Below are 27394 nucleotides of genomic sequence, written 5' to 3'. Positions count from 1 at the left end.
AAGAGCCTCATGTACAGAAAACCGTTTGGTCATTGTGCTGCCACAGAATTAACTGTGATCTTTATATACTAGAGCTGCGAGAAAAAGTCTATGTTGTTTTTTGAAATGCCAATAGGTGTGGAAAGATTCTAACGAAGAAAAGTTCTATTGGGGAAAAGTTTCAGTGGGATTGTCAAGGAAGCCAAGAAGGGGAGTGAGGTTTGTGTGTGTGTGTGTGTGTGTGTGTGTGTGTGTGTGTGTGTGTTTGTGTGCTCAAACGTACATTCGAGTGGAGGTCTGGTAGAGGAAGTGTGTACATCTGCTAAATGGACTTTTTACTGAACTAAATTTTAAACACTAACTGTATTCTCGCCTATTCATTTCTAATGAGCGGGCATTTTTGACCAGGAACACCTCTGCTACACCAAAGTGAAATAACACACCCCAAATTTGATAAAAATTATCACAATTTTATGTGTATTTCAAATCCCTTTGTGGACAAGTCATGGAACCTTATGAAAATCACATTAAAGCTAAATTTTTCAACAAGAAAACTTGTAAATTGGTTGAAATTGGAGCTGGCACAACAGGGTAGCTAGATATTCGTCACTATAAGATTAGTTTAGCCTTTGATGTAGCATTTGATTCAGATGTTAGCTTTGAATTCAGGTAAGAGGGTTGTTCAGTCATGTTACCTTCAGCCTCTTTTCTGTTGATCTGTAAGAAGGTAATGTATGCCTCAGTTATTTGGGTTGTTGTTATCCAACAGCTGTTGCCAAAGAGCTGCAGCCCTTTTAAAAGACTAGGTGACAGAAACAGAGCATGACCTATAATGACCCCTGTTAACTTCTGGATCGGTTTTATTGTCATGCTACTAATTGAGGGTCAGCAAAGTTCTAAAACCCTTTGAGCCTAAAGCCTAAAGTAGCCTGCGACTTGGAGAACATCTTTCTGATGGTGTCAAAGTCCTTTCAGAAAAGGTGAATTAATAGGCTTTTACGCTCAGAGCTGCTGTGCTTTAACTGCCTGCCCTCGGGAGTCAGTCATATTTTGAAATGCTTGAAATATTCTTTTAAAATCATTTCTCTAATTTTTGTCCAGGTTTAATGTATTTTGTTCTAACTGCTGTGGCTTTTAGACTGTATATTTGTGTTATCTTTCTGTCTAATGCATGACTTTACTTAGTTGTGCACAAGAAGCATCAGCACTTCACTAGTGCAAGGCTTGTCCACAATGTGCTGTTGTGGAAAACCAAATGCTCAATGCTCATTTGACTCCAGGGAAGTGAAGAAGAGTTCAGTTGTAATGTTAGCTTATCCAGAATCATCAGCGAATGTGAACTGCAGTCAATGAGTCAATGCCCACTGCAGACAACATGCTGAGGCTGCTGCTGAACAGAGCGCTGTTTGCCTGGTTATTCAGAGTTTATTCCTAATTCCACACTGCACATTCTTGGGTCTTGTAAAGTTGATCGGATGAACGGTTCTCGGGATATGTGAAGGTCGTACCACAGACAGAGAGACAGAGAGATCTTGGTTTATACATTAGTTAGATACATTCTAGCCTCCGTCCTCCCTACTTGAGTCTAATACCAGCACAATTAGTTGATTATTAGATTAATAACACTTGTGTTAATTGATCAATCTTTTTCAGTCATTGATCAAGCAAAAATGCCAAACATTTACATTTAGTTCTATGTTTCATATCACCGTATACTGTGATGTCCCTGAACACTATTTTCTTGCATGTAATTGACTAAACTATTAATCAATAACTCAATAAATAATCAACAGGTTGGTCTCAAATTAAACTAACTGCTTCAGTGCTTGAGTCTGATCTTGATGTCCTATTGTCTGGATTTTTTTCAAATGTTCTTCGTCAATGGACAGGTTCTTATCTTCTGGCCTAGTCCTCCCCAGCCCGCCTGCTGTACTTGTGTCTCTGCCTTGAAGGTACCAAGAGGATGTTATGAAAGCCATAGGACATGCCATTCTCCAGGAAGACAATCTCTCCCTTTGTTCTGGTATGTACCAGCAGTGTCAATTTTCTATTGTACCTTTTTCAGGAAACCTTCTTTGTAAAAATATACTCTTTTTAGATTTGCCATTTTAGGCACAAATATTGAGATAGTAACACTTCAGTAATCAACACCATACAATAATTTCTTCAGCCCTGCTTTTAAGCCTCTTCCTCTACAGCAAAGTGTTACATTGCCATCCTGGCATATGAGAGGAAAAGCCTCGAGAAAAAGGTGTTGTTAGCAGCTATTAGCCCAACCTCCCTTCTCCTCCTTTGTGTCCTCTTTCAGCTATCCTCCCTCTCTACAGAGGACACCAATAAAGAAGGCACAATGTCCTCGGGAGGCTGCGATTCTTCTCTGCCATGCTATCAGTCAGTCTACACACACACACACACACACACACACACACACACACACACACACACACACACACACACACACACACACACACACACACACACACACACACACAAACTCTCATGATTGGGGTGATTCAGTTGTGAGAGCAGGATAAAGAACTGCTTTCAAACTGCTTCCATTTCATAGTAGCTTTATCTGTAATTTAACACACATGTTTATGCACACACACACTGAGACACACCATGAGAGCATGTACACGTGGCCCTGCGTGTTAACACTGTTGGACAGGTGGTTATGTAACAGAGGCAGAAATAAAATGAGATGGTAGAAGAAAAAAAGACCTTCCTGTGATAATTAGAGGCTTGTTCTGGGTTGTTGATGCCCTCTAGTGTTACATCACATGCATTCATTCACCTCATCACCAGCTGCAAGCCAGAGACTTTACAAATTACACTCAATGAATGAAATGAAAATTAACTAGAAAGAAGTATAGTCGGGAAAAAAATATATATATTCTTTTCAAGGTCACAAAAGTTACATTAACAGAAACATTGTATGTCATGGTCCAGTTAGTCATCGCAAAATGCCCCCATAAAAAATGTCTAAAAACGTTTTTAGACTAAACCAGTCCTTTTCAACTTGTGGCCTTAAACTACGTTACGTTCCATTACATTACGTTTCATTACATTACGTTTCATTACATTACGTTTCATTACATTACGTTACGTTTCATTACGTTACGTTTCATTACATTACGTTACGTTTCATTACCTTATGCTTTGTTACATTACGTTACGCTATGCTACGCTACATTAGCTACACTACGCTACGTTACATTAACGTTACACAAATGGACCTCGTTGAATTTTAATTGAATACCGCTGCCTGAGACAATGTTAAATATTGCTGTGATAGGCTGTAACAGGATTACACCCACTCCTCACCTGCCAATCGCTCAGTCAAGCCTCTGTTGCACTTTGGGCTGGCCAGGCCACAGAGAAGCTTGCGTTAGCTAACTTAACAACAAGCTTTAAAATGTCTCTCTCAGAGCCAATGAGATGTTAAGTTGATGAAAAAATTCCAGAGCTTTTTTTACCAAGTGCATCATGTAATAAAGCGGTGTATTCATTGTCCAACAAATGCATTGATGTAAAGTTATCATCAAAGTGAAATAAAAGGGATGCACTTAGTTTAGCAGTAATTTATCTATTACCATTTTAGTCTTCAAGTTATTTATTGCATCTACAAAGTATTCTGTGTGGCGCACAAACCCACAGTGATTTTTCTATTTGGCCCACTTTTGAAATTGAATTGTCCTACTGTGAACCCTATTAATAATGTGGTATAGAAGGAGTTGGGGACATTGCAGGGTAAGTTAAAATAAAACACACTGCACCAAATATGTATGTGGTTTAAGTGCTGACTAGCAGCTTTCATTTGTGTGAAAATATTATGGGAAATGTGAATGGTCTACCAATTTTAGTGGACAGAAATTACTTAAAGATAACATACAACCCAAATGCAGACAAAACGTAAAAGGCAAGACCATGGTTAGACAGAGGAGGAACAAACCAGGACTGAAACTGAATGAGGTGAATGACTTTGCGAATATGCAAAACTTGTCTCACCATGTATTCACTCGAGCGAGAAATTTGAGTGACTCTGTTTCTTTAAAGCCTGTCAGCTTTTCCTCCTGTCATCACTGACATCCTGACTTCGTTGAATCAGAAATGGAGGGAAAAAAATATTGGAGCCTTAGGTGTTCACCCAGAGTTCTACGATAACTCATATTAGTACAGAGACCGGACAACTCTATGTGTATTGATGTATGTGTATAAATCAAATGGTACAAACAATAACGATGCTGCCGTATTTACGCCTATATGACAGTATTTTGAGTGTTGACTGAGTACAATATTAACAAACCCTAGCACTGATTGAATCAAACTCAGAAAACAAGCATTTTAAAAGTTGCTTGCTTGCTTGCGATAGATCTGACTAACATGAATTCAGACTTTTTACAAATCGGCATCATTATGTTGTTATTATTTCAGCATCCTTTTAATTTGTTTATTGCAATTAAATCACAGCAAAATTGTTTATTTTGTATACATATAGCTGTAGTAAACAAGCCATGAACAGACAATGTACTGGCACACGGCTGTAAGTAAACTACGATAGTATCTGATACTGCTTCTGTAAATGTAGGTCTTGTGCAACACAGCCTTTAGTTTTAGGTGCACGGGAGTCAGCGAACAACCCAAATATTTGTCAAAGACTGAACCTGGGCTGGCAGGTGAAATAATAAGCTGGTGTTCGGCCTATGAACAGTGTTTGGTGTTTCATCATATCATCATATTATAATAGAAAGATGAGCTTACCTATCAGCAGAGCTACACAGAGCAGGATAGCCATCACAGCTCCAGTGTTGAGGCCCACAGGCAGGAAGATGGCCTCAGCTGAGCAGCTCAGCAGCGAGCCTACTCCCCTGCAGGAACACACTCGGATCGTGAGGGTGGCTGTGCTGCTCTGGGCGGGGTAACCACTGTCTTCAACCACAACAGGAAGGACATACACATCCTGCAACCGCTGCTGGTAGATCGTACGCCGAGACACAATGCCAGCGGTGTTGTCTGAAAACCAACAGAGGGTTATGTTACATCGCTGACAAATCCCAGATGAAAACTATGTTCACTGTCATGCCCAAGCTCTGACATTTGTTTTTTTAATTTTATTTTTTCTTTCATTCGATAAATTTGGTGTATGTGGAATTAAGGATGTCTCAATACCAGAAAATGTGTAGTTGATACCAATACCAGTGAAATTCCATGATTCTCGATAGCCAATGTGATACCACGGTTAACAACTAAAACAAAACAATAAACGCTTCGAGCTAGTTTTTAAAAAGTTAAACAGGTCATAATTCCATCTCCAATATCTATCTTACATTGATGTGAAAAAATCTCCTTCAAACAAGCCTCTCATAAAAAAAACTAAATTTCCATAACCGTGATATTTTCAGAATTTTGTTCTGGTGACATCCCTATGTGGGACTGAGTCATGTGTTCATAGGAATGAAAAATTGTGGCTCTTTTATGTGTTTTCATAGTTTTTGAACAATGGAGCTCTATGGCACAGGCTTTGATACAAATAAAATACTTGTTATTAATTTGGGATTTATTGACGATAAGAAAAACATATCACCAGACCAAATACTAAAAACAAATGCTGCAGTAACAGACTCATAAGGAAGACCCAGGAGTTTGACACATATAGCATAACAGCTCTTCCTAACATACGGCGAGCGAGCAAACTCCAGCAAAGAGTGTGACAATGTGTTCTGACTCATTTCTTTCCCCCCAGCTATTACATTTAGAAAGACTTACGACTCATTTAAATATGTTTAGGAAACCGACGGAGGACGCACCTTATGTCTGCGCTGAATGTTGGACACTTCTAGTTTAGGTGGAATACCAGTTACTAGGTATTTCTTCACCACTAGGGAGGGCCCCTACAGTAAAGAGGGACTCTACCCTCCTCCCACCAACAGGGAATCCAAGGGATGGCAAGTTACATCCTTTTTTTTTGAAGTCACATTGTTCGATTAATGTTTTTTGGTTCATGTTCATGTTTTGTTTTTTGTTTGGGTACGGATTGCAACTTGACTTTATAAACAAAAATGATAGAGAATAATATTCAGATACTGTCGTTGAATGTGAACGGTTTGAATAACCCTGTTAAACGCCGAAAAATAATGACAAAATTAAGGAAGGATAAGGCACAGATTATATATCTACAGGAGACACACTTGTCTAGGCAGGAACATAAGAAGCTTAAGAGGTTTGGCTATACAAATACATTTTATAGTTAATTTCACCAGGGTTGTAGAAGGGGTGTGACTGTTCTCATATCTAACTCAGTGAAATTTTAATGTACTAAAGAAATCAGTGATAAAGAAGGCATTGTTAAAGGAAAGTTGGAAAATGAAAAAGTGACATTGGTAAATGTTTACGCCCCACCTAACAGTGAAAAGTCCGTCTTTAAAACTCTACTTGATAGCATTATTCTTGAAACGGAGGGAATACTAATATGTGGAGGTGACTTTAACATTGTCATGAATAGTAGTCTAGACACAACACATAATAAGAAAAATACCAATCATGTCACAAAAACGATCAACACCTTGTTCAAAGAATTTGGTATAGGGACTATATACCCTATTTGGCACCTAACAAAAGTTATGCTAGAATTGACTATTTTTTTATGAATAAAAAGGACATATACAGAGTTACGGAATGTGAAATTAGATGCATGCAGGCTTCATTGCACAATGCAAAGGTGACCCAGACTTCCCAACATTTTGTGATTAGTAATAATGTAATAGGATTCATTTAAAAATGTGAAAGAGTTACATAACTGATAATTTGTATAAACATGGGAAAGAGTTCATGATTTGTTCAAAAATTTTACAAAGGTAGTGGTTGGTACAAACGAGACATGATTTGAAGATATGACAGTTAATGATTTCCTAAAAAATGTTAGAAGTGATAATTTGTACAAAAAATATATTTTGAACAAAATACACAATCATTGTTAATAGTTATTGTGAGGTATTCCTCACAATAACTATTAACAATGATTGTGTATTTTGTATCAATTAACATTGACATGTGATCAGACAGTCTCTTCACATATAATATTATTATTATTATTAAAAGGTGATCTGTGCAACCTTGTTATTCAGGAAGTTTGTATCAAACAAGTAGCCCTTCATACTACTCAGTACCCTTAAAGTAGCTCTCCGTTTCAAAAAGGTTGGTGACCCCTGATATAGACTATAAATGATATAACTCGATTATTGCAAAAAGGTATGAGCACTTTATAAGTGATATTATAGATGAAGACCAGACAGGCTTCATCAAGGGGTGCCAAACTCAAGATAACATAAGGAGGACCCTACATATAATTGAACATATTATCCATAAAAATATGAATGCAGCCTTAATAAGTCTTGATGCAGAAAAGGCATTTGACAGCGTCAATTGGACATTTCTGTATCAGGTACTTGAGAAATTTGGACTAAATGAAAAAGCTATTCAATGTGATAAAACACTTTACCAAAATCCAACAGCAAGGATAAAAATAAATGGCAGTCTGACTGATAGTATAGCACTTGAACGGTCTACCGGGCAGGGATGCTGTCTTTCACCGACTTTATTTGTAATTTTTATAGAGCCTCTGGCACAAGCAATTAGGCAGAATAAAGACCTTAAAGGGATAAAGGTCGGAAAAGAAGAACACATCATTGGGCTTTTTGCAGATGATGTGATCTGTTAGTTAGAGGACCCTGACACACGCCTCCCTATATTAATTAACCAACTTGAGACGTTCGGCTCTTACGCTGGATATAAATTGAACTTGTCAAAAACAGAGACAAACACTTAACTTAAAATGGAGCTCGAAAAGAATGACATATCTCGGGGTAACTATAACAAAAAGTATTGATGATCTATATAAAGCCAACTATATTAAAGTGGATCAGGACATTAGGAATGATATGGAGAGCTGGGCTGTTCTTCCACTAGATCTCAGTTCACGGATAGACACTATAAAAATGAGCATACTTCCAAGACTCCTCTATTTCTTTCAATCACTACCAATCGAGATCCCTGAGAAACAATTCAGAGCCTGGGATAAAGTTATTTCAAGGTTTATATGGAATGGCCAAAGGCCAAGAGTCAAGTACGAAACATTACAGATTGAAAAACATAAAGGGGCATGTCATTACCAAACCGTAGGGCATATTTCCATGCAGCTCAAATTAGACCAGTAATTTATTGGTGTACCAATGACTATGAAGCAAAATGGAAAAACTTAGAACAATATGTAGAAGGAAGGGAAATTCAAAGCCTTATTGGAGATAGAAATATAGCAAAAGATTTACTTGAACAGATGGATGTTGTCACCAGATTTACGTTAGAGATGTGGTTTAAAGTGGTACGAAAATATGGATTAGAAGAAGAGCTCAGGCTTCTACGATGGATAGCCTATGATAGACATTTTATTCCGGGTACTCTCGATCCGAGGTTTAAACAATGGATTTCATATGGAATAACAGCAATATGCACAGTTATTAAAGATGGAAGTGTTGTGAGTTTCCAGGAGTTGAAAGACAAATACTCACTAAATAACCAGGACCACTTCAGATATTTGCAATTAAGGTACTTTTTCAACAGAGAGATAAAGCACAAAATTAACTTGGATGAAAATGGAATAATTAGAACCATAATAGGAGTTTACAACTCAAAGAAATATAGAATCATATCGACTTTATATCAACATCTGATGGAAAAATTAGGAAATACAACATTTTATGTAAAACTGAAATGGGAACAAGAACTTGGTGTGAATATTACAGAGGATGAATGGTTATATATCTGGAGGACACAACAGTCTTCAACATCCTTGCGTACTTGGAGAGAACATTGTTGGAAGAATATAATCAGATTCTTTATTACTCCTCAAATTACAAACAAATGTCTGTCTATTGTTCAACCATGCTGGAGGAAATGTGGGGCAGTAAATGTAAACCACTCCCATGTATTTTGGCTATGTCCGGAAATAGTACAGTTTTGGGGAAATGTTCTGGGCTATAATATACGTAAGTCATGTATGTTTCTTTACTTTGGCAATATGACAGAAGACATTGTGTTAAGAGAAGACAGGTATCTAGTGAAAATTCTGCTAGCAGCTAGTAAAAAAGCTATTACAAAGAGATGGCACAAGATAGAACCACCATCACAAGATGGATGGTTGAAAATTGTGACTGAAATATATGACATGGAACTGCTAACTCACAGAATAAGAGCTCAGGAGGAGTGATGTCATGAGAAGTGGGACAAATGGACGATGTTTACATAAGAACACCTGAATATTTGTCAGGATTTATCATGCCTTTGAGAGGACAGAGCAATCCAGATCCCTTTTTGTTTAGTTCTGTTTGTTTTCTTCTTGTATGTATGTGTTCTGTCTGTGGTGAAAAGGCAAAAAATAAAGTGTGAAAAAAAAAGAAGAGAGATTATTTTTTTTATTTCAAAACTGAAACAATCTGATGTTCACTCGTCTGCGTTGCATCCAGTTAGGAATAGGTGTGAGAGGGACATTTTACATAACTTTACATACAGAACCACTACCTGGTGAAAGTGACCACCAACAATTAATACAAATTCAACCCACAGTCTTTATGAAATTTCCTCCATTCTTGAGAATTGTTTCAAATGTTATTGCTCACACCCTTTTCCCTTACAATGATGCTGTCTTTTTTCTGTACCATTTCAGATATCAGTAAACTTTTACTAACCTTTACCCAGCCAGAAACGTCTGTCACCTGATACCTCAAACTACCAGTTTGATGAATGGACCTTGTTGGCCGCACTATGTGGCCCAGAAGAAAGGTCTGCCCAGTTCATGGCTCAAAAATAATCGACTTTCTTCTGAAGTAAAACTCATACTGGAACTAATTACATGTTTTAAGTGTTGCATTTTGCTCCGCTGACCTGCTCTAAAAATTACCACAATTTAATGCAAAATAACAAAAATAACATCACAAATTGCATCACATTTTTCAGTAAATGGCTATAAATTCATCTATTTGGATTCCAATAAACATAATCAACCTTAGAAGACTCAATTCGCCCAGAAGACATACAAATATAGCAGTGATTCAAATTTTATCAGATGAACACAAGTCTGGAAAGCATTAAGAACATTTAAATGTTAACTGTTCAAATGCTTGTGATTGGTGTGTGTTGGTTTCTGCCCATTCATCTCAGTGCTGCTGGTTCAGACCCATGATCCATGTGATCCTCCATATCTCAAAGTGGGGAAACTACTTTACTGGATATAGCAGGTTATACATCATGAGAAGACAAAAATACAAAAGACATGGACATCCTATTTATATACAACTCATTAGCAACACCATCAGGAAGTGTAATACCATCTGGATTACATTTTATATAATGAGGAAATGCTGTTAACGAACACTGGCAGGTCACAAAAATGTTGATATTGAACAGTAAAATGTTAAGTGACAACATATTTAATTTGTTTTCAGCCAAAAATATGTGACCTTGTGATACAATATCTATAGCATTATTAAACTCTAATTTTATAGTAAGAATTAGACACTGGCAGTTCAAATAAGGTCAAGGCTAAGATCTTTAATACAGAAATGTCTGCAGTTACTTGAGAGAGAGCTGAAGGTCACCTTTCACTTTGCTATCTCAATGTCAGAACTACTGTTCTGGATCTCCTCAAACTGATGCCTTCCCAGTAGGGCAACACACCCTCAGCGTGTGCATGAAGGTTATTACGGTTTCAAAACGTGCACTCGGAAAGTGCTGAATGACAGAAATATGGTCAGAAAGTTAGGAGCATTAGATTAGCTGAAATTAGGGGTGCAACGGATCACAAACCTCACGGTTCGGATCGTACCGCGTTTTTTGAGTCACAGATCGGATAATTTTTCTGATCAGCAAAGAAAACGGAGGAGACAAATACAACTTTGCTTTCCATTTCTTAATTAAAGAACTTCAAGAACACTTAAAGCAAATAACTTTGGGCTATAGTCTTACATTAAAACCACAATATTTAAGATATTTATTTTCAAAAAGTTGAGAATATATCTACATTATCTGGGGAAAGGGTAGCGCCAGATGTGTGTCTGTGTGACTCTCACAGAGGGGGCATGTCTGCAGCACCGGACTTTGAATCTGAAGTGATGAAGTGAGCTGTCACAGTCTTTTCATTTTCATAGAGGAACAATTTTCATACTGAATGGGGTGCGTGAGGGGATTCCGTAGCGTGGCCAAGCACTTTAACCAGATTTTAAAATCCTTTGTTTTCCACAACGGCGAATGGCCTTATGTCTGCAACAATAAAGACCCCAATAGATGCTGTAATAGCTTTAGCCCGGTCTGATTCTGCCACAAACAGTTTCTTAAATGCAGCGGTGATACCTTGTTGTTGTTTTTGTTGTGGTGGCTTGGCCCCCGTCGCTGACAGACCAAGGTGGTGGCGCTTCATATGTGTGGACATGCCCGATGTATTGGCATTGTTGTATGTCTTTCTCGTTGAACGCCTACATACCGCAACGGTTTTGTCCACCACCCTTATCCCGTCATCCGTCATTATTAGTGACAGGGAAGCCAAACATGTGACTGAAATGACGCCGGGGGCTTGTGAATTCCATCCGCTCCTCCGCTCGCCATGACTTTCACCGTCAAATGCTTTTAACCTACTCCGTTCACGTGAACACACTACTGCTTTATATCTTTTCACTGCAACTCTGCATAGATATTTAGAGACGTATTACCTGAAAACATATGAGCGGCAGTAAAACTTGATTTCACACTATGATGATTAAACTGTAAAAATGCAATTAATCCGCAGTTCACATGTGTGCCGAACCGTGAGGGGTGATCCGTTACACCACTAGCTGAAATGCAGCTGTTGTCATGGTGGAAGATGAACACATGTAATGTGTTTACACCACTTGTGTTCCAATAGGTTCAGGGAATCCAATGTCCGAGAAAAACGTTGTACTTTGTACGGTTGGCAATCATCTGAACTGAATATAATGAAATAACACTCTTTCCAAGCTAATAGCTAAGATGTGGAAACATAATGACATTAAGACAAAATAGGCCTGATTCGAGACCTTATAACTGCTGCCCACATCACTGATTTGTTTCAGTGACTCAAATCTGGTGTCAATGGTTTTTTTTCATTTTGAAAAAGAGATGTCAAGTACTGTGCTGCATTCTCTTCTATGGGGCAAAGGTGGCCAACAAGAACAAGAATAGTATTCATTTATTATTGGAACAATGAGTGAGTTTTGGAAGGTTTGAAACCCGTTTTTGCTTTAATGCAAAGATTCAACACTAACAGTTTCACAGTAGACAATTACAAATCAGTCATGAGTTCATTAAAAGCATTCTGTGAGGAATCTCTCATAGCAGGAATCATGTGGCACACTTCTTAATATGCAACACACAGGAGCCTGTATGAAGCCAATATTTCACAATGGAGGACAAAGAGATGTGCAGCTTTTAAATGGTGTGTCTGTGTGTGCGTCCTATTAACACTGTGGTTGTATGTTGTGTGTTTGATGCACATATTTGCACATATTTTTCCTTCCTTGTTTCTTGTTTTTGTTTACTTGTATTCTCTGCATATATTGTGTTATATATTTCACACTTTCACATAGTCTTTTATTTCTATTTATCTCATATTTCTTTATGCTTGTATATAAGAGATACTGTAACGTACCAATTTCCCCCAGGGGATCAACAAAGTAATTCTGAGTCGACTCACCAGTACACTGTTGGTGAATGTGTAACATCACAGCGGTCCACTGTTAGATAGGTATGCAGACACACACAAACACACACGCTCCAGTTCTCCTTGGTTGCTGCAGGCCTATGTGTCTGAGTCTATCAGATGTGATGCTGACTGTATATATACAAACATACAAAAACATAACAATGCTTGTTGATGAGGTGTTGTAGGGGAAAACAGGAAATGTCAGGGGGGATTTGTAAAAGCTGAACATCCCAGAGCAACATTCAGAGACAACAGACACACTCTTCATTCAGAGGGGAAGGATTTGTTGAAGCTCCCAGGGAGTGGGTATAAGAGAAAATGTTAAATAGCAGCAAATGTTTCCTTTTTCTTTCAGTAGTAAATAGTAACCAAATGATAAAACCATAGAAAGAACTGGACACTGTGGCCAAGAGCTGTAAGCTCACAAGATGTCTCATTTTTGTTGCTGCATGTGTAACTCCCACTGGTTAGCGATGATGACTGTTCGGTAGTGTGTGCAACAGTCCAGCATTGACCATATAAAGCAACGATGAAGCTCATCACTGGTAGGTGAACAGAAGCGTCTGGAGGCAACCTGTGTCATGAAGATAGCACATGCCGTTCTGCGGCGCTATAGCATTGTCAAGGACTGCAGTGCAGAGCGAATTAATTGTGCATTCAAAATTCATACAAAAGTCAATCAAATAATTCCTCTGTATTAGAGGATTCTACTCTTCACAATTTACCTCACCTGCACATTCAGGGACGATTTCACAAAGAAAGGACTTCAGGCGCTGACAGCACCATGAATTACGCATCACTTGTGACTTGTTCATTAAATGTGTGAACTGCAGCATTAAAGCAGACGAGATCTTAAATTTTATTTTTTTAGCAAGCGGGGGAACAAACAGTATTTTGACCTCAGTTGAAATATTGTATTTGAAAGGCTAAACCCCCAAAAATATGGATTGAAGTATACTATGTCCTTAGATAAAAACATGTTGTGAATTAATACATAATTATATAAATCTTTTCTTTTTAAATAAAATATTCAAGGATAATCACGAAGTCACGACTTTTAACTTTTTTTGGCTCTTTGGGGGCAGAAACTAATTGAAAACACATTGACATACCATAACCTATTAAGTTGATTTGAAAAGCAAATAAACAGTTGTTTATCTACACATCAAGCATTTATGGAGCAACATTATCATTCATTTGTAATTGCGTTCAGGTGAACTTTGCAAATGTATGTCCAATATTCTCTCTCTCTGACCACCAGCTAGTCTCTGACTTTGTGTGTCTGCTGGTTGCTGTTAGTGCACAGTGGACTTTTAGAGCTTTCACTGGAAACAGTTGCTTGCTGCAGCTGAAAACAATGTTGTGACGATGAGTGAACCAAAGCCTCTGTGAGAAGAGAAAGCCAAAAAAGGAGCTCTAGGTTCATCACTAAGAGCAACTCCTTCTAAATTGTTTTCACATTTTCAATTGATACATTGTAATTATAAAGATATAGATTTTAAAGTACTTTGCTAATTAAAGAAAATAGTCATCATACAACATCTTCTTCCTCCCCTTTAATCCCCTTTCTTGCTTACTTCCAAAATCTCGAACAGTGAAGTTCCTGTTGCGAAGCTCTTTGGGGGACTTGAAGAAGAACCTCTGGCCAATAGGAGGAAGGTCCTTGTCCACAGCGCTGATTGTCTGGATCACCTGGTTAGGAAGCGAACAGAGAAAGGATCTTCTTAGCACACTGAATAAGGGAACCCTAAGGAGAAATTGTGGCTAGTGAATTCAAAAAGACTGGTTCCAGTCTGTTGGCTGGAAGGAAAAATATCAGGGTGGAAAATTAAACAGTTACTTCCTCTCCTCCCTCTAATCTAGAGGTGCATGTTGTTACGTTTGCATATACAGTATAATTAAATTATATGCAACACCCAGTGTTTAGTCTGGATACAAAGTTGAATGATTTGAATTGATCATAGGATATTATATGACTATAGCATGAGGTAACCCAGATCTCAAAATAGTCTTTGTTACCCAGGGTAACCATTTCAATAATTCATGTATTTAGTATTTGCTAATATAGCACATCATTTCAAGCAGATACAGTTCAGTTTACCTGTCCCACTCTGGAGTTTTCACAGACAAAGGTATCTGAAGGAACCGCCAGCTCAGGAGGGAACTCGTTCACATCCAGGACGTTGACAGCCACTGGCACTTTAGTATACAGCAGAGGGTTGTCTGTAAGTGACATGAAGCCATATATGACTACACACTCAGTGATACAGCAACATACTGACAGTCTATCAGTGTGACCAGCAGAAATCAAACATCAAGAAAAATGGCTTAGTTTCAGGTCATTATAAACTAATGAAAAAAAAGTTATGAATAATCTATTCCATTTCTGCCAATTAATCCCCCTAAGTGTTCAACACTGTTCCTTTAATAAGCAACATTCAAAAAAAATGTTGTCCACAGATATATGTATGTATGTAAGTTTGTATGTTTGTATGCATGTCTGCATGTATGTATGTATGTATGTTTTTATGCAGGTATATATGTATGTATGTCTGTATTTCTGTATATATGTATTTATGAATGTATGGGTGACTGTGGCACAGTGGTAGAGCAGGGTCGTCCTTCAATCAGAGGATTGGTGGTTGGGCCCCTGCTCCGCTAGTCCATGTCAATGTGTCCCTGGGCAAGACACTCAACCAAGTTGCTCCCGTAGCTGCCTGCAGTGTGTGAATGTTGTATGAATGTTAGTTAGTCCTGATGTGCAGGTGGCACCTTGCATGGTAGCCCCTGCCATCACTGTATGAATGGGTGAGAATGGGTGCATGATGACATGTAGTGTTAAAGCGCTTTGAGTGGTCGGAAGACTAAAAAAGCGCTATACAAGTACAAGTATCTATGTATTGAAGATACTTATCGGAATTTTAGGAGCAGGACCACTCCTCAACCCTACCACTTCCTGCATATTTATAAATACCCGCCTAACTTGCTCCTCCTTTTCCACTCTCGTATTTGGTACCCTTCTCTCCCTCCCCATTTTTTCTCCTCCTCTCTCTTTCTCTCTCCTTCTCTCCTCTACGTAGGGTCCTGGGGGGGTTTGGACGAACTGGATTAGTTACACGAAGCTCAAGCCTTGCATCTCAATCACATTTACCTTCAATAAATCTGTTTAACGCTTCTATTTGATGGTGTGGTCCTTGCTAGCGAATGTAAGTATGTTTGTATGTATGTATGTATATATATTTGTATGTATGTATGTGTTTGTATATATGCATGTATTTATGTATGTATGTAGGAATGTAACAGAGGAGGCTGGTCCATAGACGCAGAGGAGGTTGCTTCTCCTCTATTGTTGAAGTGCAAGAGGAAGATCAAAATGTAATAAAAGAGTAACTGGTTGATTTTAAAATGTTTTCTTCTCTTCTTTGGAATTTAAATTAAAATACTGAAACAGGGACACCTTGAGGACATAAAAGAAAGTGGATCAGAGAGTGTCCTCCCTTAGTGAGAGACATCTTCTATCAATATAATGTATAATTGTTTCACTCTAACCTCTGATTGGCCAAAATATGTCAAATGATGTGGAGACAACCTTCCGACGTTAACGATCAACAACCACAATACAATATCAACATTGCATTGGTCCAAAGATGACATCATCTTCAGTTCTCTAACATTGTTTGTACATGACAAACTGAAAGCTTGGTTTAGCAGCCCTGACAGACCCGTGCAGCAGTACCATCTATACCAGCATCCAGGGATACATTGGCATACATTGGCGGCCTGATATGCTGCTGTATACTCCACTCACCCAGGACTAGGAATGGGTATCGTTTGGGTTTTTTCCAATACCGGTGCTAAAACAATACTTTTAAAACGATACCGGTGCCTAAACGGTGCCTGAACCGATACTTAAAAAAACAAAAACACACACACAAAACGACGATTGACAACATTAAAGAAAGGCTTTTTTTTTATTGCCAAGGCAATCTGTTTTCTTCAAATTGAACAATATATTAACTGTTTGAAGTATACTATGAATATAAATAAATACAAAACACTTGGCTTCAAAGTACAGCTTCAAACTTTTTAACTTCAAACTATGAACAATATATTAACTGTTAAAACAGTTTACAGTATACTTAAATAAATATAAATAAACTTCAGCAATTCTTTTGCAGAAATATGAGCATATTTGCCTTCTCTGGCAAAATACGACACCTCTCCTGACTAATTGCATGTCCTGCACAGGAGAACACACTCTCAGATGGTGTTCTCCTGAGACCTGTACACACAGGTATGAATTAGTGTAGTGGACAGATCATCCCTGGATGGGGGTCGGTAGCAAGGATTGAGGGCAGTGGTCATCTCTCTGTATAAAATAAATTTGAGGATATTTATTAGTCTTTTTGATGAATTGTCTTAATGGAACAGATTTGATGCAAATATTGTTTTCACATCACTTTTTTTCCCCTGAACCATGGAGATTCCACAGTGGAAAAAGAATGCAGTCCCTTGACCACACATTTGGTAACAGACCTGTGGAGTTCCTCCACCTTCTCTTTTGTTAAATGAGCCTTCTTTGCCAAGGTGAATCACTGTTGAAGCTGGAGAGCCAAAAATATAAACATAAATAATGTTAAATATTTTACAGGCAACAGAAGCATCACTGCACATGCCATCGCTAGTTTCATTAACATTACACTGACTTGCTATGATGTCGGCAGGTAGCCTACCGTTTGCTAGTAACTAGCTAGCTAACTTAAACATGGTTATAATGCCTAATTTATCATTTGTTATTAGGCCTACTTTTATAAATGCAAGATTTGCAATCAACGTTACATTACTAACCTGAGGTAAGGCTGCTGTTGTCATCATCGGTCTCCACTTGTTCAGCGTTGGGACCAGTCTCCCCATCGCCGGGGCCAGGGAGGCCCACACTGCCCGCTGATGTGCTTGGCATGAGCTCACGCTCACGCAGGCAGTCGAACACGGTGCACGCCTTTTAGTGCGAAATACAGCCACACTTTTGACCGTTTACCTTTCGGCATTTTCTCTGTTAAAAGGTTGATGGCTAGCTAGCTACTGTAGCTCTACAACGGTAGGCTATCGTTACCTGCTGCCAGGACGGAGTCATCAGAGTAGTGTAACGTTAACTAGCGCAAGTGAGGTGATGCTTATGTTGGCTGTAATGTCCGTTTTAGGCCACCAGTGGCAGTATTTCAATCGGCTCAGGCACCGAAAGGAAGCACCGAAAGTATTTCAATCGGCTCAGGCACCGAAAGGAAGCACCAAAATCTGCGTTGCGTTTCGGTCCGCTAGGCACCGGTCGTATAGGAACCGAAAAAGGCACCGGTTTTCGCTACCCAACCCTACCCAGGACTGCATCCCAGTACAGGTGACATTTACTGACAGCTCCTAGAGACACATTACACACACTGTTCATTCGCATTCAGAGCCTGTAGTGATTGTTTTAGGAAATCTAAGTCATTGTTTTATTGATTCACCTTTAATTGAACATAAGAAAGTAGAGATAAGTAGCCAAATAGTGTAATATAATAAGTAGTTAGATAATAATTACATTCACATAGCACTTGTCAAGCTTAAGCACGAAGTGTTTTCCACATGAAAAGAGTTAAAGAATGAATATATCAAGCAGAACTGAGTCCATACATACAATACAGGTGTACAATTATCATATGACGTTGTGGGTTGGTTTTCCTTCTGTCCTGTAGCAGCTAACGGGGCTAACACAGCTTAGAGCTACCAGAACTAAACACACAGCAGGACTGACAGTTTGCGTTCACAGGAAGCGCGAGGGAGACATCTGACCCCATGCCTGCCACAGTCAAAACATGTCAAAACACAGCACAGTAAATTACCATTTCACTGAGTAAAACAACATATTTTAGTTCTTGATTATTTCCTGTTGTCATTTCCTGTAGTTTATATTTATATTAGATGACCCCATTCATCATCCTCCCTACCACCCTGCCAAAACCTCTCCTCTCACCATGCAAATTGTTGCAGATCCACCAGTGAGTGTGTTTTGTCATTTAGATAGCATTTATGTGGGTTTTCTGGAAACAAATAAAAAATATGTAATGGTGCAACCAGTCTTCCTGCCTAACCAGAGTAATGTGGATGATATATTTAGCCTCTTTAAGGCACTAGTGACCAACTACATTCCTAAATTCAGACTCTGAACCCCTCAAAGTTCACTATGAATTTGGATTTAGAGAGAATCAGTTTTCTCCCCTTGATTATCCACTGAGACTCTATTTTATAAACAGACTTGTATTCCAAACCCACTGACCACAACAGCCTTGAGCGGGCAGTTTTGTAAGTTAAAACGGATCTTCAAATCTTTATCCAGTGTGGCTTTGTGGCACAAGGCAGTAATACTGCCTGTGCCAAAGCACACTGACTGTAATCCTGCGGGCTTATTATTCAGTGTGGCTTTGTGGCACAAGGCAGTAATACTGCCTGTGCCAAAGCACACTGACTGTAATCCTGCGGGCTTATTATTATTCAGTGTGGCTTTGTGGCACAAGGCAGTAATACTGCCTGTGCCAAAGCACAAAGCACAAAGTGTCTATGGAATCCAACGGACTTACACATTTGGCTCAAACAGCCGTGGAGCGACATGAACTCCAACCGACTGCTCCATTAGGCCCCATGTTAAATCAGAAAAGAAATTTGTCAAAGAAAGCAGACAGTACCAGTTTTGTAACTTGCGCTGGCGCTCACATTTATAACACTATGAACATAAAAAACATACCAGGGCGTTCGGCAGACTCTTATCTCTCTCACGGTGCACTTATTTTATTGATTGGACTCATGGTTTTGGTATAAAGTGCATTTGTTTGACAGGTGTTTTCCAGTGTTTTCTCATGAAAAGTCTGCCAAGCTCACAGGTGTTCTTAATTCAGCTAATTACTGATGTTTATAAACAAACAGACTCACAGACTCTCCAGGCCCTGCGTCGTCACCATGGCAACCAGTGACACGCACGCACGCGCTCTCTCTCTCTCTCTGTCTGTCTGTCTGTCTCTACACAGAAGGATTTACAAATAAATGTGACTCACAAATGCACGCAGAACAAATATATTTCTGCATTTGTATGTATTTGTGTGTGGATGTTTTCTATTTGTTTGTGGATTTGTGTGTATTTGTTTGTGGATCTCTTCACATTTGTTGGTGGGTTTTTTGAGACTCCCCTGCCTGGCCGGATTCACAAATACGTTTTTTTTAACATGGACCTATCTGTAGCCAATCAGATGTCAGCCTCATTTTCAAGCAATCACATGAGCGCAGCTCCCCCCTCCCCTCCCCACGAGGCTGCCAGCTGTGTTCACACCGAACGCAGGGCGAATTATTCGCGTGATGAGATTACATACAAAGTCTTTGCACAGACACGATGAGACTGCAGTGACGCGAATTTTGCGCGGCGCGTTTGGGGCGGCGCGTTTGGGGCGACGCGTTTGAGGCGACGCATATGGAGCGGGGCGTTTGGAGCGACGCGTTTGGGGCGTTTGAAGGGACGCGTTTGGAGCGGGGCGTTTGGAGCGGGGCGTTTGGGGCGTCGCGTTTGGGGCGTTTGGGGCGACGCGTTTGGAGCGACGCGTTTGAAGCGATGCGGTTGGCGCGATGTTCCTCCTGTCATCACCGACGTCCTGTTGTTGTTGAATCAGTAAGTACAAACTGTAGCCGTCTGTGTTCACCCAGAGCTCTACGCAGGGACGTGCGGTCAGGGTGTGATGATGAAATGTAAAAAACAAATAATGCTAAAATAAAATAAATATTAATATTTCTCTACTGATCTGCGCTATAAATGTAATTTCTGTATTATTCCAAACATTTTTATAATCAAAATCTCTGAATTAGCGCATGTCCTGTTCAAACAGAGAGGAGACAGTGAGGTGAGGCAGTGACCAGCTGTTCCTCACCTCAGACTGTGAATCCCTCACTAACTGGGTTGAGCGCGTGCCTTTTGCTGTCTCATTCCTGCACACACTGTAATATTTGTAGACACTTTTATTATATGTCCTTTCTTTCCATATAATAGGTACTGTATTTCACGTCTGTGTAGAACATATTTAGTGTTGCTGATCTGACATTAAGGGGAGGCAAACACTACTCTGCCTCAATGAAGGGTGCGCGAGAGCCCAAGGCTCGGGTTTATTGCGTCAATTAACACAGAGCAGATCGACCCAGGCAGGAAGTCAGACACCGATAAGGGATAGAGCATCCGGTAAGTTTTCAAAATAAAAGTGTCAGCTTTAACTTGGTTTAACTTTTTCAAGAGTATGAATCTAAAATGCAGAAAAGAGAGAAGCATTATCTCAATCGAACCTCAACGATACTGCCGGTAACATCAGCGTTTATGTATATATTGCGACGTCTTCGGGCAGTAGAAGCCACACTGTCAAAATTTCTTGCGAAATTTTCTAGTTCTAAATATACTTGAAATATTTTGTCTACTTTTTGAAGTCTCCTCCTTGAGAACTCTTTTGCTTTTTCCTTAAAGAGTAACCACACTTAAACATGTTTTTTAAGCTACAGACTAAACGATGATGACTGTACTGTGATGAAACACATCAATGCTGCTGTTAATATTGACCTTTCCTACCAACTTTATAAAAATCTGCATTTCATGGTTGGAAATGGCTCAAAACAGAGTCTACTGTTTTAAATCAGTAGAAATAAAAGAATGTTAACTCCCTCCTCCCTCTTCCCCTTTGCCCACATTGTCTGTGGTTTTTACTTTTCTTTAACCACTTTGTAGCATTACAATCACAGCACAGTTCAATATAGCAGCAGTTAGCTAGCTAACATTAGCTTGCGACTGTGTGACTATTTTTCTTCACAATTGTGTCTTTTATTTTTTTTTATAAGTAAGAGAGGGTCTCTGAAACAGCTACTGAATTTTATTATTACAATTTATGAAAATATAATTAAATAACTCAAGGTCTCTGAAACAGCTACTGAACTTTATTATTACAATTTATGAAAATATAATTAAATAACTCAAGGTCCACTTAGTAGCTTTTCCTGACCTTCAGGTCAGGGTTTACATGTGTAGAGTATTTATATATTACTTGATTATTAAGGAAGATGTGTGATTTTCTGAAGTTTTTTTTTTCATTTTACTTTTAGAACTATCCATTATCTGTTGCTATATTATATAAGCAGCTCACTGAACATAATGTAAGCATTTCACTAGTGCTAGTTTTATTAGTGTCTAAATCATGTTTCATTTGCATTCATCACAAGCCCCAAATGCTGCCGCTGTGTTCTGATTGATGACATTTGTAATATCAGCTTTGGCCACGAGATAGAGCCAGATAGTAGTCAGAGCTGAAATGATCCCCAGCTGTGTGTGTGTGTGTATGTGTGTGTGTGTGTGTGTGTGTGTGTGTGTGTGTGTGTGTGTGTGTGTGTGTTTATCCTAATCTCAAACACCTGTCAGTTAATCCATTCTGCATAATCTTACTATGTAACCACACAGTCTTGTTTTCTGCTCTATAACAGAGTAAGAGGATTTATAGTGTTGCTCTAATAAGGAAAATTGGAAGATTTGTGACTGCAGCCCTTTGCCTCCTCAAGAAGCTTAAGGGGGAAATCATATGGTGCACACAGAGTCAGGATGAGTTAAGCTGCTTGCTCAAATTTAATATATTTAGTCTTCATTAGAGCTGCACTGAGAGAGGGACAGCAAACTGCAGCTGAAGTTAGAATATAAGATACAGCTTCCCCTCGAGCTTAAATAGTCACAATGATTTTTCTTTATGCATTTTAACTATTAATGTCATAACTTTCTGTCTTTCCTCCATTAAATGTACTGAATACATGGCCGATGATAGAGAACAAAGTTTCAATCGTAGCTTTTAAGTCAAAGTGCTCAGGAAAAATGAAAATTTTAATATTGACCATGACAACGGGACAAACTCCATCTGCTCATGAAGATCATGTGATATGATGTAATAAGAGCAGCAAGAAAATGTAGTTGTTAGTTAATCAGTAGTTATGTGACTCGTTCTTCACTCACTGTTCCTGTGAGTCGTTAGTTAATCAGTAGTTATGTGACTCGTTCTTCACTCACTGTTCCTGTGAGTCGTTAGTTAATTAGTAGTTATGTGACTCGTTCTTCACTCACTGTTCATGTGAGTCATTTGTTAACTTAATGTCTAACACACTCTTTTCCTAAACATAACTAAGAGTTTTTGTTGCCCAAGCCTAGGTTCCTGTGAAGACTGAAGTTAATTTTGAAAAGACACTGTGTATGTAAAGAACATCTATTGACATGCCGTCCATGATACGTCCAAAACTGATACCAGAGGGAAACCTGGAGCATCATAGTTTGAAGCTTAGGGAACTGACCAAGTGTCGGTAGACGGGAGTGAGAACGTGTTGGTGAAGTTTGTTTAGAGCCTAATGTTAGCTTTTTACCTGTAGTGATTGCATCCATGCTTAAAAAATCATAAAAGTGGTGTTCATTTGTGAGGATTATCTTGCCGAACAAAACGTGTAGGTATCACAAATGTTGTTTGCCAGAGAGATTATTTTCTGCAATAATCCAAAATCCATTGAAGAATCCCATTGGCTTTTTATCGAGGGAACCAGTGTGATGCTAACTTTCTGGTGGACTACAAAAATAAATATTGCAGCAAGCAAGGAACTGGGCAAACCTTTGGGATCCAATGCCTTGCTCAGTGACACGTAACATGTGGAGGAAGGGCCGGTGATCAAATCATTCAATTTGTGGACGACCCTGTGTACCTAATGAGTTAACTGTTAGTTAAGGAACTAGACTTACAAACACATTGTTGTGGACCTTTTGAACATTTACAAACTAAAATCCCATTATGAAGTTAGTTAAAGAAGGTGACGTGTCGCTGCAGGTTAAAAATCCTTTAATACATGAGAAAGACTGTCTCTGTGAATTATGAAGTAGAGAGCACAGGACACACACAGCAAATCCCTGAACTTAATACACTAATACACACCAAATTAGTGAATTTTGAGTTGTCTTAATAGGGAGGAAGAACCACAGTAACTAACTGATAGTGTTCATAATCATATTACTGTGACAGGACTCTAAGTCAAAACTTTGAATGTACAATTTTGAGTTTATCCCCTTAACAAGCCTGACGTTGACGTTTTTGTTCTTAAATCCCTCTGATAACTGTCAAAACCTTGGTTTCTGGGAATTAGGCCTCATTTGGACTGGATTTATTTATCTATGGGAGGTAGGCTGACTTTACAATTACAGCACCTGGGCTGGTAAATAATATCAATGCAGTCCACAGCGAGTATTCATCACTTCTTCCAGTAATATAGTCATTTTGAACCTGTCCACAGCGAGTATTTATCACTTCTTCCCCAGTAATATAATTTTTCACCCGTCCACAGCCAGTATTTATCACTTCTTCCCCAGTAATATAGTAATTTTAACCCGTCCAAAGCGAGTATTTATCACCCCATCTCCAGTAAAATATTGATTTTAATCCTCTTCACAGCGATCACCCAGATATATAGTATTTTAGAGTTTTTCCATGTGAAGACCTTCTTGCACTCTTTTCTTATTTTTATTAGCTCAGTGTTGACTTTTGTTGGAACATATAAGTCTGTGATATGACTGCAGAAAAAATTAAAGGCATCAAGAGAGCAGAACCCCATAGCTCATCAATATTTTGAATGTGAAAACACATTCAAGTTGCAGGTTATTATACACTAATAATGAATATTATATTCCATTTCTGTTGATGGATATCCCTAAAGCATACCTAAATCATACTAAACAAAGTTTACAGCTGTACAAACTGTCGCTTTAATACACAAAGTAGATTTACAGATTTACAGCCCCCATGCGGATCTGACATGTTTTAAGAGCCACAGCCACTTATCTTGGAGGTGAAAATCTGTGGAGCTGAATATTTATGTTGGTTTGTCAAAGTTAAAACCTCATCCAGTAAAACGAATGTGAGGATCTTTAGTTTACAACACAAACAGCTGTGACAGCATTCTTAGTTCTGCCTGCCTGGTTAGTGTGCCTTCTGTCTGTGTCTGGATTGAAACTGACAAGACTTGTTTCTCTCACCTGACTGTGTGTGCGTGTGTGGGTGTGTGTGTCTGTGTCTGTGTTTTGCAGTTTTTTGTATTGTTAATAGGAAGTAATCATTACAAATACCAAATGCTGTTTTGACATCATTAGGACTTTAATTCTCACATTATGAGAAAAACTTAATAAGTGATATGATGTGAACATGTTCTGATTTGTTACGGAGCGTATACAGTAAATCTCATGGTCAAACATTATCATGTATCACTTGATTCAGCAGCAGGTGCTTCTGTCTCTAAACATACCACTATATTTACTCAATTTTCTCAACCTTGGGATTGGTAATCCATTACTGGCCCCTTGACAGGAAAAACTGATAAATTGGAAATTTGACTGAATTACAGTTTTTTGTATGTATTAGCAAATGTTTTGCTGGCCTGTAGAGTTAATCACTGTATGGTATTCAGAGCAGTGAGATAAACCTGTACATATTCCAACATTTAAACTCACTGGTGTCATCCAGCAGTTCTATTAGTAGTATGTGTATATGACTGTCTTGCCTTTAATATGCTTAGCCAGCTTCTGAGTTTGTGTGTGTGTGGCCTTGTTTGTTGGTGCACCTTCTAATATGTTTGGTGAAATTTAATATTATATTTTTGTGGTGATTTGTACTGATTTGGATTGTTCGGTGGTACTTTGGTTATCGGTTTTTATAAGGTGATGAAAGTGATGAATCTTATAAGGTGCTTTCACACAGCTAACCAGTTTGGTTCAGTTAACTCAGGACGGTTTGCGTGGTTAGTACGGTTATTATTTGGGCTGCTGTGAAAGCTGTCAATGGAACCCTGCTGGGCACCAAACAATAGAACCGAGACTGCATGAAAAGGTGGATCTCGGTCCGCCTCCATGTGGACTCTGGTGCAGTTTGTTTGTGGTGTGAAAGCAAACAAACCAACCACAGGATTTAATGATAGCAGACATGTGATGTTAGCATTATTTCAAAATATAACTATAAATCCATCTGCTGATGGGGAAATCTGTTCAGGAAGCAACCTTATAATTGATCTGTATAACACCATGTATATAAAACAACATGTCTGCACAGCTATTGTCCATATTAAAAGATCGGAAGCTGTAAAAGCAGCTGTGCAAAGTTAATTATTATATTATATATATATATTATAATTATTAATCAAAGATATTAATCAAATAATTTAGATATACACATCAGAATAATTAAAGTGCTGCATAAACTACAGTCAGTCACAGAATTTGATTTCCCCATGTGAGTTATGATGATGCAGGATGACAAGCACTAAAAGAGTCCGATCTAGTTACCTGTCAGTCTGTAAAACTCCATGTTTACTGCTTCTGGCTCTTCGTAAGGAGTTTTCACGATCAGCTCTGAGCTGTGAACGCTTTGTTTCTGCACTGTGGAATACTTACTGACTTTAGTTGCCACTACAGTGATATTGTGCTGAACAGCTGTCTCTCTGTCCAGGTATTCATTAGTGGAAATGGTCCCTTCAACAATTTCAATGTCAAAACCGCTGTCGGACTCCGTCTGCCATTCCAAGGAATACCTGCAGAGATAAGACCAGTTCACGAGTGGGAAACAAGTTATAGTGATGGGCTGGAGCTCAGATATGAGAAATGATCCCACTCCCACAGAGGATCACAGTAAGAAACCTTTTTCCAAAGGAGAACACATTTAAAAATTTAGTTTTCGGCTTTTAAACCCGCAAATTTAACAGATCAGTTGGTGTTTTGCAGTTCGGTTTGAACTCCAATAACCTCAACCAACTCAAATGTAGAGCTGTATTTGATTTTAAACCCGGACATGTTGAACATTGATGAAGCTTCAACATTGATGCACATTTGTTTTTGCCAAATGTTAGAGACCATCCACAACTGCTCCTATATTAAAGAATTGGTTGTTTGTCAGTGCTTTCCAAAATAAAAAATATATAATTTCTGATACTAGATCGACACACTGTACCTTTAAAATAGAGAAAAATACATGTTCATATTTTCATATTTAATAGTTGTTCTTTGCACCAGTTTCCTTTTAGTTTATTTGTGCTTTGGATGGAGCACTAAAGGAACACAATATTGTTCCCCTTTCACTGTGTACATGTAATGCATCACAGGGACAGGAAAACTTTGCAGTCATAGTTCAGATAAATCAACGTTGATTGTTGGTACTAGATTGACATCAACTTTATTCTCCTCAACCCTGTCTCCTAGAAATTATGTTCATTTACAACTAATTTCAATACAAAATCTTTAAACTGCAGCTTGATTAAAATTCTTCATGGTTATGATGAGGCTCACAACAGTTTCGTTTTGGTTAAATACTGACAAAGTCAAAAGAGACTTGGAAAACAAGACAGGACGTCAGGGCCTTACCGGTCATCTGGCAGACCAGTCACTTTCCTGTAGAGAGCATGAGTTGTCTTCAGTGTAAATATTATCAAAATAATTGATGACAAAACACATTGCATCATTGCATTGATTGTACAGAAAGGGGACTTCCTCATTAGACGGGCTACTTCAGAAGAAACTGGTGGCAGCAGCTTGACAATTGC

The 27394-nt window shown here is 38.7% G+C and overlaps 1 protein-coding gene across 1 annotated transcript in view; it reads right to left on the bottom strand.

The window, feature by feature from the left end:
- LOC137865996 (cadherin-12-like) overlaps positions 1-27394 on the bottom strand; it is a 70090-nt gene that overhangs the window by 6113 nt on the left and 36583 nt on the right. Inside the window, exons 8-11 of the mRNA XM_068701613.1 lie at positions 26253-26389; positions 14847-14968; positions 14323-14437; positions 4741-4992 (exon numbers count right to left, since the gene is read on the bottom strand). Coding sequence (XP_068557714.1) covers positions 4741-4992; positions 14323-14437; positions 14847-14968; positions 26253-26389 — 626 coding nt within the window. The remainder of the gene's footprint in view (positions 1-4740; positions 4993-14322; positions 14438-14846; positions 14969-26252; positions 26390-27394) is intronic.

The sequence above is a fragment of the Cebidichthys violaceus genome, unplaced genomic scaffold, assembly GCF_023349555.1.
Source record: "Cebidichthys violaceus isolate CVI_PGR_0920_01 unplaced genomic scaffold, fCebVio1.0.p SCAF_8, whole genome shotgun sequence".
Lineage (NCBI taxonomy): Eukaryota > Metazoa > Chordata > Actinopteri > Perciformes > Stichaeidae > Cebidichthys > Cebidichthys violaceus.
The sequence above is the reverse complement of the archived record's forward strand: the minus strand, read 5'-3'. Positions and strand labels throughout refer to the sequence as shown.